Genomic DNA, 14,507 nt, shown 5'->3' with positions numbered 1-14,507 from the left:
GTGCTATCTCTCAATTATACTGACACCTCAAATACGCTTTCACGACTTTTGCGCGCCAGTGGCACCGAACCGACATGTGGATCCCAAACGGATGTGACATTGTGGCTTTATGTGGGATCTTTATTACTAATAACCTTTATGTTACATTGCAGGCTGTGTTTCATGGTGGAAATATGCGTTTATGTCTACTTCCTGGTATCCTCCCGCAACTGAGACAAACTTCTAACCATCTACCTGATAAGAAGGCTGCACTTTGCTCCATTCGTGTAGGGTTCAAGTTCTAAGGTTGCATAAAAAGGAAAGGAAATTCCGCCACCCTCACGACGCTCGCATATCTTATCTATACAATAGAAGGGAGGGATTGCGATTAAACCAGTTTGCGTTACCTGGGCGGGGGTTCCCAGAAATCCTCCCCTGTGACGAAGTATTCACCAACATGCCCGTATATGGACAAGCCCGTGCGTAATTAGGAAAGGCCTACGTACGCAGTCTACGCTCTGTGCGTAAAAACACTGAAACCAGATTGTGCTTGTGTAAGGGCTCCTCGGTGGGAGCCATAGTAACTGTTATGGTTACAGTATGCTAGGAAAGAACCCTCTTTATCTTTCCCACTCCTTCCTGCTGTTTATATGTGAGGCATGTCTTCGAGTATAAGTGATAGAAATATAGAAAACAAACACTCAAGTCATTTCCGTTTCATTTTAAGACACTTTACTTAAATACACATCACAAATAAAAAAAAAAGACAGTGTAAACATTGGACATCATCAGTTTGTCCGGATCAACCGGACAAACAAAATAATTTACACAATGAATAAATGCAGCATTGCATGACAATATCAGTTGCAAAAAGTACAAAGAAATACAATAATCATTCCCATTTTCTACCATTAGTAAACCCGACTTCTGGGCCTGTGTGTTGCTCAGTGTCTGCTCAGTCTGGATGCTGCCCTGGTGTCAAGGGCTGAATGGTCTTTTGAGCGATGTCCAGCATCCGGAAGTACCATTTCAATCAGTCTTTTTCATCCTAAATAGGTTAAAGAGTTGTCTACACATCGCCCTTGGCCCTGCGTTGCTGTCAGTGCTGACAGCACATCAGCCGGTGTCCCAGTGCTGCGCATGCAGAGCATGACTCCAGTGTTATTACTTTTCAGTCCGTTAGTAGTCTCTGTTGTTTAAAATGCCTCCATCTTGCTTGTGAGCATCAGCTGGCAGCCGCTGCTCACATGTGTCAGGACCTTCTGTTTGAGCTGGGCGACCTGATCCCGGAGCACCGATGCCGTGTTGGAGAGCCCCTGGTTGTCGCTCTTCAGACCTTTCACCTTCTCCTCCAGCCGCGCGATGCGCTCCAGCTTGCGCCTCCGGCATTTGGTGGCCGCTAGCCGGTTCCTCAGCCTCTTGCGCTCCGCCTTGATCCTCTCCTGGGTCTCCAGGTCGATCGGGGACATTGGAGGCGAGCCGTCGCTGCTGAGGAGGTCGGGAACGATCTGAGGTTCCTCTTTCAGAGCGACGAGCCGCTGAGGATGGAGTCCGGAGCCGGGGAGAGCGTGCTGGTACGGGTGCGTGCCGTGCGTCGAGGTCTGCGGATGGCTCTGCTGGTGCGGCGGCAGGTAGCTGATGGTGGCTGTGGGGTAACTGGATGCGGAAGAGAGGCTTGTGTTCGGGCAGTAGGCGTTCAGTGTTGTGTAGATGGGAGGCTCGGGCTGCAAGGTGGAGCCGAAGACACTAGAGGCCGCCGCCGAACACGTCGTAACTCCACCGGTTCCGATGGAGACGTTAGGAGGGGGCATCTGGTTCATCTTGTGCAGCTCGTCCAGGGCTTTCACGAAACCCTCGGCGAAGCCCTCCTGCTCATCGGTGATGCTCCGGTTATAGAAGTACTGGCCCGGGGTGGGAGTGGTGATCACACCGTTACTGTTTTGGATGATGAGCCTCTCAAGCTCCGGGGAGGCAAGCTTCAGGGACCCCACGTCTTGCTGCCCCCCTTGGTACAGGTCTGTCTCGGCTCTCAGCTGGGATTTCAGGTTGCGGTAGGGCTCTGTCAAGTTCAAATTCATATTCTGCTTTAGCAGTTTGTAGTCGTGCATTGCTGCATCTGAGTGGCCGTAAGCCGACAGAAAAGAGTCGTCATGATAAAAAGGCTGTTCCATCTTTGTAGACATAAAGTCGTAGGAAAAGTAAGCTTACCAGCTGCTTATAGAAACAGTCTCTGGATAGTCAACAAATGTCAGTGTCAGCAGAGACGCATGCACTCGTCGTCTCTCTCAACAATGTCCCAAAATCAAACTGGAATTCAAATTCACTCCAAAAAACAGAAAGAGTCAAAGTCCAGGGTCCAACAAAAAGTGTTTGCAGCTCAGTGTCAGCTGTTAAAAGTCTCTTCCAGTGTCCGGTTGCTGTTCTCTTCGCAATCCTGGGAAGGAAAAAACTTATCAGAAATTCCTGTTAGTTGATGTGTTGCTCTTGGTGCTTGTTGAGGTGTATTGAGAAGGGCCGATACGTGCCTTTTTATATAGGCATACACACACGCTTGCTGCCAAGGCAGTGCCGCGCTGTGATTGGTCGGGCAGTTCGGTCTCCACCCCCAGTGAGCGCTACGTCATGCCCGACGCTGATGCCGGGAAGAGGCGACTGTAAACAAGCCTGTAGGCAAGAAGAGCGCACAGAGGAGGCAAAGCAGCGGAGACCGGTGTCAGAAATAGAAGAGCCCACTTCATTTATACGGCTTTCTGCGCGTTGAATAAGTGGTTGTTGTGTAAGGGAAGAGGTGAGATTACTCAGTTAGATCAAATCACTGCTCTTAATTCATTCATCCATGCTGTTACATTGTTTAAAAAAAGAAGAAAAAAAAGAAAAGCCTTGGTTTGTTTGAGTTAATGTAATATAACCTGTGATCTTATCATCGGCAACCTGGTGTTGGTTCCCTTAGATATGAATTATAGCCTATATAAAACTACTGTGCTGTTTATTATGATCCATCCTGTGGAGGAAGTCCTCAGGCCTTATATGGGCATGATGACGTGCCAGTTCCTCTCCGGGAGAACCGGGAAGCCACGCCCACTTGGCCCTCATTCCAGCAACAGTCCTGCTCCTGTATAAACCCCATCCACTGGGAGTGAGTTAGGGACTTTCTGGACTCAGCAGGGAGGAGAAGTGAGCAGGCGTGTGTATTTACTCATCAGGGCAGACAGTTTAGGAATTATCCTACACAGTCTATCGACATTTACATTCAAATCTCAGTGTTTAGCCAAGCACCAGAACACCGCTCAGTAACACACAGCAGTGAAGCAGAACACTGATCAGTTTCAAAGCAAGCACTTCCTCCTACAGTATCCTGACAGGTTTGTAAGATACTGCTATTGTTGGGCATGATGCCTGAAGTAGCCCTGCTTTGATCATGAATGGGAAACAGAGGAAACTTTGTCCAAAAAAAAAAAACGAGCCAAACCCAGTCAATTATCTCAAGCAGGAAGATTCACGTTCAGTAATTTTAGCCTTTTGATCTATAATGGTTGTTTCACAAACATTACCTTTCATCTGGTTGAGCTCTACAGGTAGAGGAATTGTGGTTCACTCTGTAAGAGCACAGTATGCAGAGAAAGGAAATGTGATTCCTCAATAGTGCACCTGTTTCAGTTGTGGAGAAGGAAACCTTTGTCTCCTGTTTGTAAGTCTTCCAACGCCCACACAAACACACATGCCTCCCCCAATGTATCCTGTATCCCCGCACAGATAAAAACAAGTCAGGTGGGGATGCTTTGCTTCAGAAGGCGCTACATCCTCCGGCGGTACCTGAGGGATGTATCTCTGATCACGGTCAACAGTCGTTTATACCAGGAAACACATTAATAACAAATGTTTTTGTTTACAGATGTCCACCAGAGACAAGGCCAGACTGCATACCATATAACTGAATAATAAAATATAGAAACAGGCAGAGGATCAGTTGTTCCTAACCTTCCCCACAACTGAGCTCAAGGACCCCCTTCATCAACACCACCATGTTCCCAATATGAATGTGAACAGGATGTTATTTAACACTATTAATTATACAAAAGTGAATATTGTTAAAATAATGTTTTTCATACTATTGAATTTTCAGTGGCTCTCGGAGTGGCAGAAGCTGGATGTTTCAACCATTAATGGATAATAATGCATTACCTTTGGCCAACTGTTACTGTTCATCCTTGATACAAATATGTGGATATATATCAAAAGTTAAAATATAGTGTTAATTATTTGAGCTTTTCATGTACACCATATATTCCCAATATCTGGTCTAGATAACACAATTAAACTCAGCACACTGCCAAATCATAGAAGGATATAGTTGAATAGGTCAAAACAAGTGTAGCCAATGTGCAAACTACATCAACAATAGCCTCATTTTACATATGATCCATGATAAAGAAGATACAAATACAACAGAAATACATGGCAAAAATAGGATATTGTCAAAATTTCATGAGTCATGTTTGGACTCATGTCCGAACAGCTCATGTCTTATTAAGAGGAGCTAAGCCCCCCCGCCCTTGCTTCCCTGTAGTTCACACCGTGAGTGCAGCCCCACTGTTTATTTTATATTGCAATTCTCATCCACAAAATATCACTCAGTGTACAATCCAGCCTGTGCTGGAGAAGGGAGCTGGATCGAGCTTTCAACAGGTTTTCCCTTTGGCAATTAACAGTCAGAACTACCCTGTAACAACATGTACTTGTTGGAAAAAGCACATACAAAGATATTTGCTCTGACCGACCCGGTTATCATGTTTTGGCCTACAGGGAACACTCCTGTTAAGACAGAAGATACTCAACGTCTTTTCCCTTAAAATGTCTGAGTTGATTTGGAAAGTCTGAAATCACCACTTTTAGGGTCTCCATGCCTGGTCATAATGGCCTCATCTCAGGTAATTCCCTGGTATTCGGAACAACTATTTTAATTCTATGCCTTTTTGTCAGTATCCATGGGAATATGAATAAACAGAGGAAAACAACAGTTCCTGGCAGTGTTATGTCTCCACTTTACCACCTCCCTTATAAATTCTATTCTCTGTGCAGCTGCCTGTTTCTGCTGCTGCCCTGCTCTGCTCGGGTTTAAGTTTTTATTCAGCGTTGTGGTCGAGGTTGACCACAGTTCCAGTGACATTTTGGCAAAGCACAACAGTATAGGGTCCAGAGTGGTGAGTGTTTACGGGAACACTCGTGAGGTGGCACCGTGCCATCCTGCCAAATGTTAGTCAAAAACACTCATGTTACCCAACCAGTGGGAGAGAGAATGTGTGAACACTGAGGCAGATGTACGATGTGTTATGGATTCATATATTGTTTTTTTTTTCAATCTCTCTATTAATCACCCCATCAATTTTTTAACACTAGTGCTGTGAATTTTGGGTGGATTTGGCTCCAAACAATGACATGTGGTGATTAGTCGTTATCAGGTTTCAGCTTTTGCGAAAAAAAAAAAAAAAAATGTGGCCGACATCTTAGTCACATCTTGATTAGTCACATCTTTGTTTAGTCTGTTTAGATTTAGAGTTGTTCTGTGCTCTCAAGTACAGAAATTCCTTCCTCTGAGTTCTGCTTTTTTTTCTTCCCTAGTCCTACTTATAGTCAAGAACCGCTCCAGGATTTTGTGTTGATGTTTTGTTGTCTTTTTTTTTTTTTTATGCATATTTTTTGGGCAAACTTTCAAAGAGTTACAGGGCAGGAGGAGCTGCTTGGCAACAGACTCAGTTTTCAGTCGGGATCACATGGATGAGTGCCAAAACCAGCCGAGTGTTACCTGCTCTTGTTCCTGGGTGAGTTTGGGAAAGGCAAGGCCTGAGGGTTGAAGGAAACTAGTTACCGTAAGTGTGTGTGTGTGTGTGTGTGTGTGTGACAGCAAGCACGTATATCACTTAGGGTGGAGTATTCACTAGTGCTAACAACAAGTGTGAACATCTGCATGAAGGGAGGAGATAAGAAAAATAAACATCCACATTAAGTGGAAATGTTTACCAATCGTCTCCCACATATCCACTGATGGAAAATGTATTGAGTTGTGATTAAAGAGGCTTTTTTCTGACCTCCATAATAAATCATGGAGAGTAAACTTTTACCATTTTATGGCTTTATTCCCAGAACAAGTAGGGAACAATGTATGATGTCTAAAAGAGATTAATTTTGAATTTTTTTAATGAAGCAAAGTGATGAACATTTTCCCACCTCAACTGCACAATATCACTAATTCCTACACACAGGGAAATCCCCTTATTCACCCTATACATTCTTCTAACAAAGCAGGCTTTCACAATAAGGTGCTTATGGTGAGGATTGAGCTCTCCACACCTCCTCCTCTCAAACCGTCCCATTGTGCCTCGCCACCTCTGCACAACTCTCCTTTTGTCAGAGCCGGGCAGCAGCCTCCTCGTCGTCTGCTTCTCCACAACGCAGGGCCCCCTTTTCGGCTGGTGCTCCGTCTCTGTGACTCACAGCAGCTCGGGCCGGGCCAGGGGCCAATCAGAGGTCAAAGCCCCGAGCTCGCTCCTCACTTCAGAGTCTTTTCCCTGACCTTCACAACTCCTCCAAACACCCACTCAGCAGAAAAGAGTAGGGGGTAGGCGCAGGGAGAGCGGGTGGGCAAGGGGACAGAGAAAGACGTGCTCAGTCAAATGAGGTTTGTTTGTAAAGTGGCCTCTTGACAGAGTGGCTGACTCCTTCATTTGGACATAATGGGGCCTCTCATCCATAGCGTTGCTGTTCTCCTTTGTGACTGTGGTCACTTTATTGCCAGGTCTATTAATAGAGGGATCCATCATCGTATACATCATCATCATCATCCTCGTCAACATCACATGATGGCCTGATGGTGTTTTCCTCCTCTCCACTTTATTATTCCCAAACAGACGATGTTGATCTATTACCACTTCGCCTGCTGATGTTGCTGACAGCTTCAACCTCATATTTGCGTGCAGATAATCTGAAGACTAAAGTTCATGAGATTTCTAATCGGTCTGATGCATCTGATGCATTCCAAGCCTGACATGCAGCAGGGCATTTAGTGTTGCACGACAGCATCAATATAAGAGCACATTTGCAATCTGCTTTAATATTGTAGAGGAACTGAAACTGTGTTGCAATGAGAGACCCACACCCTAACTGTAGTGGGACTTCTTTTCAAAGAACTAATAGAATAATGAATAACAGAACTAATCATGTTTCATGGGATTTGATTTGGTTTTTACTTCGATCATGAGTGTGTCGAATAGGATTTATTTTCAGCTACACTAGCAGCGCGGCTCAGTGTCAGACTGTGGGTTGGTCTGTTGGTCAGTCGGTCCACTGCTTTGGTACAGATAAACAATATCTGAACAACTACTATCCATTGCCATGAATTTTATACAAATCCATGGTCCCCAGAGGAAGGATTGCAATGAAATCTGGTACATTCATGTCCCCCTCAAGAAAATCACTTAACTTCTCCAGCAACATCATCAGGTCAAAGTTTCAGTTTTTATGACCAAATAAATGAAAAATTAATGACATTCCCATCAGCCCCGGCTTTTTTGTTTTACTTTGTTTTAAGTGGTAATTCACAAATGTTAGCATGGTAACAGCAAGTTAGGGACTGTACAAACATTTTTGGGGAGGGGAGATAATTTTGTTAAAAAACAAGGTCTTCCCCAGCATTATTTTTCTTTGAACCCTTCCCTTGACTTGGAATAAACCTGCTTTACCCATCGCCCAATATCTCAAATCAATGTATTTATAACAAAAGCTCAACCACTATGTTGCCCCAGTACAGCTAACAGAATGTGGCTATTACTCTTTGTCTTGTTAAATTATCATTATGATTACTATAACAATATGAACACAATTTCTAACATACATTTTGAGAAAATGCTGGACTGAAATCATTAAGAATGAAGAATCAGGCTGACATATATCAGACACAGTGATGGACACATATAAGACTCTCTAAATGCTGCCAAAGCAAATAAAACAGGTCTTGCTGTTCTTACACAAAGATGTAGTTGGAGGGAAAAAGACTGCGCCTACGCCCATGCCCGTGGCAGTGTGCTGAGTGAGATCCAAGTGCGCTGTAAATCTATCAATCAGAGAAACATTTTACATTATATGTCACTGAACATTTTAAAATCATTAATCTTCACTCTGTGTGCTATGATGCCAAACTACTTTTCATTTTTGCAGTTTCCCAGCAAACTTAAACCCTTTGATCACTTCGGAGTTAAAAAAAGGACAACTTGTCTCTTCCATCCCTGGAAGACGTGTGACCTCTGTGTGCATTGGCCCTGTCACAACCTCTTTCTTAGTTCTTTATGATAAATCAGGGAGGGGGTAAAAAAAGCCTGTTGGCCAGCCACATGGTCTCACGCACAGTGCTGTCCATGTCCGTGCTAACTAAAGGGACTCTGAGATCTCCTTTGCAAGGTCCCATGTCCATCCTGCTCAGTGAACCTGAAACTGCCCTTTAGGAGCTGTGACTCAGGTAGCTGACGGGAGCTTCAGGGGGCAGCCTCGCTCCCAGGCAGTCGGCCACATTCTGCAGAGAGCGAGAGAGGAGAAAAACTGTTAGTCAGTCAAAAGTGTGGGTCACTGATGTTAGCGCCAGAGGTCAACATGTTTGTCTGTGTCTCATGGCTCCCTTCAACCCTGCTTTGCTCCTGTGCTCCTTCTGCCTTTCCTATTTTCCTGTTTATCAGTCTGTAATGCAGGAGCATGCAAACACAGTAATGAATACAGAATGTGCTCTTAATGATCTTGCACAATTCAGGGTTATAAAGGTTAAAAGCGAGGGAGCCTGTAGCACAGGAGGACATTTAGCGTAACAGATGGGAGTGCAGGGATGAGGGTGTTGTGGCTTAAGAGAAAAACAATTGGCTCCAGATCTTTCCTGTGTGTGTCTCAGGGGAGGAGGGCAAAGAGAGGCAGGGATTTGAGATAGCTGAAATGTTATCCACACAGTCTTGAAGTGGCAAATAAAAAAAAAAACTACATGAAATCCTCTTTCTCCACCAAAGTCTACACACATTTGATCTCAGTGCGTTTGCTGCCTGCCAAGCTACTTTGAGATTTCCTTTGAGTGGGTCTTCTCAGTTATGGTTTGGCTCAGTCACACAACCACAGCCGCTGCGCTATGTGTGTGTTTCTTTTTAGTTCTTTATCTGCCACATGGTCAAAACATGGCTTTGGCTTTTATTAAAACAAAATGCCTCCAGAGGATTGCCATGTCAGCCTCCGTGGAGCTCATGGTTTTTAGAATCATGTAAATCATCAACCCGAGCAGTTATTCCCCCTTTGGCAGATTTGAAAGCAGCTGCTCCATCATTTCTGCCCTTGTTGCAGCCTACATAACTTTGATAACCAATAAAATCTTTATCAGAAATCTGTGTGCATGAACAACCGCATATGCTCCGCAAAACTCCCCTTTCCTCTTGGCTTGTCAGCAGTTATTTCGTGTCTGTGCTGAGTCTCATCCTCAGTGTCTGGTCCACTTCCTGGTTTAGTCCAAATAAATACAGCGGAAACTTTACAGTACTAGACACCAGGACGTCATACTGTAGGTAAAGCCAGACCAGGGAATCCCTTCAGGGGGGATATGAATGGCGGAAAGGTCATGACCTTGACGGGAATGACTTGAGAGGTGCAGAGTTCAAGTCGATGACGTGGAGTGAGTAAGTTTCAAGTCACACACACACATGCCCTCAAACCTCATAAAGTAATATAAACAAACAGCAACACAATCAGTCATAGCACACATGCTTTTTCTCTGCTTGTGTCTGCTTGTGTTCGTGTGATAAAAATCCACAGGGATTTTCTCAGGTTAGAGAGGGTTCAGAGAAAAGGTGCAGTGCCAGCAGTTTCTAGGGGCAAACACTCACATGCAAGTTTTTCTGTCAACATAAAAGACCACAAATTTTTCAGACTTTGTCTGCGTCGGCAACTCCTGTTAAGCCTCAGGGAGACTTTGCGCGATCCTGTAACTGAGCGCCATTCCCAACGCCTGAGACCCAGCACGTCTTAAACAAGCCTGGACACGGACGCCCTCGAGTGAATCAGTGCCTGTAAAAATCATCCAACTCCCCCACAAACACCCACATATTTTATCCACTCACACAAACACAGACACTGCACTCCACTCTAGCTCACAGTCACACTCTTACTCACATATGTAAATGCATTTTTGCTGGTGCACCACCTTGTGCACAGCTTGAACGGAACAGACAGACACACATACACCACAGAGTGCCCCATGCCTCAGCTCAGGCTGCTATCAGACATGTTTTTGTATCACACCTCAGCTGACAATTACTGTTTGTGTGTTCTGTGCTCTCGGACAGCGATCTCGTGCAGAAAAGATGCCGAGGTTACTTTTAAGAGCAGTCTGCAGGTTCTGTTGGGTGGAGGCACGCAGAGACAACCACAGGCAGCACAATTAGCAGTTTGTGGTCTGTTATGTGGCACGCTAATTACCTCACATTTAATGTAGTTTACCTTAAGTAGTGCATTTAGGAAGCTCTGCTCCAAATATAGACTCTCTAAGGGTAATTTAAGAGTCTCATTCGGTCACAAATCACTGTTTAATTGTTTGCATTGCAGAGTTGTTTACTTGTGTTTCAAACAGAGAAGACTGAGAATTTGTATGATTTGAAGGAAGAATTGGACTTTTGGGGGGGAGGGGAAATTAACGTTGCTTTCTTGCTGAGACTTAGATGAGAAGATTGATACCACTCTCATGTCCGTATGATAAATATGAAAACAGCTTACCTGGCACATAATCCCCCATATAAGCAAAATGTGTCATTTTTCAGTCCTGTCTCGCAACTTGCGACAGCAAATGTGTGTTTAGGGACAAAATAATGCTGACCCGAATTAGTGGCCCACATGTGTTTCATCCATTCTAAGAGAAGTCGTCTCTGAATATAATCCATGCAGTAATTACGAGAACAGTTAGATAAAATATAAACAGAATTTGAAGGTGACAGGGTTTGATTAAACAAATAAGATACAACCTTTTAATTGGTGAGCTTTTCTTTGTGCAGGTAAGTGTATCTCGTGATCTGTTTCCAGACTTTATGCCAAGCTAAGCGAACCGGCTGCTAGCTCTAGCTTCATATTTACTGTATAAACATGAGGGTGATATCAATCATCTCATCTCAAGAAAACAAATATGCGCTATTTCCCAAAAAGTCAACCCTTAAATATGACAAATGGCGGATTTTAAGAGAACCTTTCAAAGAGCTACCAAAACAGGAAAAACTCATGTAGCATCAGAAGCCTTCAAATAGTTTTCCCTGAAGTGAAGAACAGACAACATCTTCCCCCTTCATATCTCACTCTGAAAGTTTGGACTTAGTCATCTTCACAGTGCCTGTCAAACAGTTCACTGCTTTGTCATTACTCATCACCGTGTCAGTCTGGGCAAAGTCAGAGGTGTCCTCGTTTATTAGCACATCTACCTCCATAATAAAGAAAAGTTTGTTGTGCTGCATTTCTGCAGAGCTGCATGCTTTTGATCCTCTTTTCTTGAGAAGAAATAATGAAACACATGTGTCAGAGGAACAATCTTAAGAACATATAGTTCAAATGTTGCCTCAGAACACACTGTTCAGGATTTTATTTCCCAAATGAGAAACTGGAGAGTCTGATGTACAGGACCTGATGTTTCCTGTCGTGGCTGCTCTTGTTTTGAAGCACAGGTTTTAATAGGGCTCTTGCTCGATGTTTCACTGTAAAGCGCAAGGACAGAAATAGCTAAACAATGCCTGGCGGCTAGAGGCTCGCATCCATAATGACCCCAGCCTTGTGATTGAAGAGGCCCCTCTAAAAGGCAGAGCAGGTAGAAGTGTAGGTGGTCTCCCCCCAGCACTCTCCTCGCACTGCGTATGCACACATAGCTGCCCCACAACCTGCATAACACACACACACACACACACACACACAAACACGCTGTTGGTGTATGTGCTTCTGTAGATGTTTTTCACTCCCTCACACTCGAACACTCGCTCATAGATACACATTTTTACTGCTTTATTTCATACCTTAACGAGTTTTAGCTACCAGACCCCCTACAGGTTGTGGGGTGGGGGGTCGGTCTTACTTTACTCTATTTTTGGGTCCCTTCTTGAGGGACTGATGCTAATCACCAACTCCAACTGCACTTGCATCCAAGTTCCTCTCATTGTGTTTTACATTTTACAAGCCAGCAGTATTCGTGCAGTCTGAACATTCCCTCGTAAAACAGAGCAGCTGTAGGGAGCTGTCAACTTTCTCTGTTGTGAGTAATAATGAAAGTTGTACTCGCATCCCATTGACGTTCTGAGACGACGATGCGGTGGAGGTGACTGTTAGAGAGTACCTCCGTTCATCTATTTGAATCAATGCAACGCCCCATGACACTAAAGAGGAAAATGAGTTTCGGTGTCAGACGAAGAAGCTTTAAGCGCAGACTTGGCTGGCAAATGCGCATTCAGTTGGCTTCGTCTTTATCCCACAAGCACTCGATAACTGACTTCTCAGCTCAGCCTTTGCAGTTACTCACATAGAGGACTCCTCCAACTGTGTATAGTGTGTGTGTGTGTGTGTGTGTGTGTGTGTCCAACTCTCATTTGATGTTATCTGGCTGTAACCTCTGCCAAGACCATGATCACTCAAACGCTGTGACTCACAAACACTCTTGACATCTGATCCTGAATATATGGGCATGTGTATAGTGGTTCAGAATTTAAATGGAAAAGTCATTTTTGGCATCTAATGAGTGGTAAAGCAGAATGGTTTCTTTGTGCTTACTGATAGATAAGCGCAGATGTTGTGTGGAGATGATTGCATGCAGGTGGATCCACAGACAGCTGTTTCTCTCTGCTGAGTGGGTCGAAAACACACATGCACACACTGGTTGTCTGCCACATCTGGTTCTCTTCCCATCACATGCTCACACAATATATATATATATATATATATATACACACACACATATATAAGCTATACTATAGAAATAGTATAAAAAGAGTTGATTTTTAAAGAAATGCTCAGACAACAAAAGACAGCATCTCAGTGCAGTTCAGAAGATATTAACAATGTATTTCTATATTAAAAACTAATAGTGAGTAATGATGCAATGATATATTAGTAATCATATTATAGGCCCACATATGCTGCTACATTTTTGTGGGAAAAAAGTGAAGCTTTATGAATTTCCACCTCTGGCACTCGGGCAAGATGAATGCATAAAGAAAATCTAAGATGAAAGTATGAAAAGTGTAGCACAGAAACAGAACAGTAATAATACTATGATCAGTGGCGTATGCAGACTTTCTAAGGGTGAGGGGCAAAATGAAAAAGGTGCACCACCACTGCGTGCAATGTTACTGTTATAGTTAGGGTTGATTTTTGCCTTACGGTCACACCAGACTGGACTTTCAGTGAACCAGAGGGGTAGCCTAAATGAATAAACCAAGGAGGCCAAGCTGGGGTCACTTGAGGTAAGATGACCACCTTAAAGCAATGTTCCCTTTTTTGCTGAGAGTTGTATGATACTCTCATGTCTGTATGTAGCAATCATCACAACTATTTGTATTATGAAAGGGGTCTTTTAATGACCACCCCAGACTCTGCAGTTCTCCTCAGCTCTACAGAGCCCTACAGCATCTTTTAGCTTGTTGTTTTGGTTTCACTCACTCACTCTCTTTCTTTCATTCTTATGGCTATAAACTTAAAAGGTGATGACATGGGGTGTCCCAGGAGTTCACCTGTTAGAGCTCCCACTAGGGCTGAGTACTTACAGTGGCCCTTTGTTGCATGTCATTTCCTCTCTCTATCTCCTCCCTACTTCCAGCTCTCTCTATCGTTTAAAGGCATAAAAAGCCCAAAAAGGAGGGAAAAAAGCAAACATACTAACAATAATTTACTTGCTTTCACACTAACCTCAACCATACCATAGTGCTGATATTGTAGACAGTAAACTTTAAACTTTGGCATCTGTCAGTGCTCCTTCTGTTGTTTGCTGTACTTGTTTTTTCCCCCTTCCCCAACTTCATGCTGCTTCTTTCTCTCTTCTCTATCCCCATTTCATCCTTAACTATCCTTCTTTACAACATGCACCTGTGCTTCAACTCCCTCAAAAATAAAAAATAAACCACCATCTCTGGTCCGCCCCCCGGATAACACAAACCACCTTGCCAATAGCCTTGATCAGAGGCACCACGTGCTCGAAACCACATTTGCTCACAGCAGGGGCAGTGCTTCAGACTGATGCATGCGTGAGTTCAGCCACTTAAACGGGGCCATTCAAAGCCATGTGAAACCAGCAGGTGCCCTTTCTACCCTATTTTCTGCATACACAAAAAACTCCCCTTCTTCATCTTCCTCCCTCCTTGCTAGCTTTAGCCATCCACCCACATCCGTGTATCAATTAAGAAGGATCAAAGAGCAGAACGATGTCCTGAGGCAAATCATCTGCAGCATCAAACCTAATCACATTAGTACCGACTCTTTCACACAGGTTGGTA

General features: G+C 44.0%; 1 protein-coding gene across 1 annotated transcript; it reads right to left on the bottom strand.

Moving 5' to 3' along the window:
- Positions 1 to 680: 680 nt before the first annotated feature.
- Positions 681 to 2,496, bottom strand: junbb (JunB proto-oncogene, AP-1 transcription factor subunit b). The gene has a single exon (XM_035655552.1). The coding sequence runs from the start codon at positions 2,160 to 2,162 to the stop codon at positions 1,176 to 1,178; it is 987 nt and encodes a 328-aa protein (XP_035511445.1). The 5' UTR covers positions 2,163 to 2,496; the 3' UTR covers positions 681 to 1,175.
- Between the last annotated feature and the right edge of the window lie 12,011 nt (positions 2,497 to 14,507).

The sequence above is a fragment of the Morone saxatilis genome, unplaced genomic scaffold (genome assembly GCF_004916995.1).
Source record: "Morone saxatilis isolate NCDOM2014 unplaced genomic scaffold, NCSU_SB_2.0 Contig14, whole genome shotgun sequence".
Lineage (NCBI taxonomy): Eukaryota > Metazoa > Chordata > Actinopteri > Moronidae > Morone > Morone saxatilis.
The sequence above is the reverse complement of the archived record's forward strand: the minus strand, read 5'-3'. Positions and strand labels throughout refer to the sequence as shown.

Excerpts from the sequence above, each read along its gene's own strand:
- junbb (XM_035655552.1), bottom strand. The coding sequence starts at position 2,162 with ATGTCTACAAAGATGGAACAGCCTTTTTATCATGACGACTCTTTTCTG.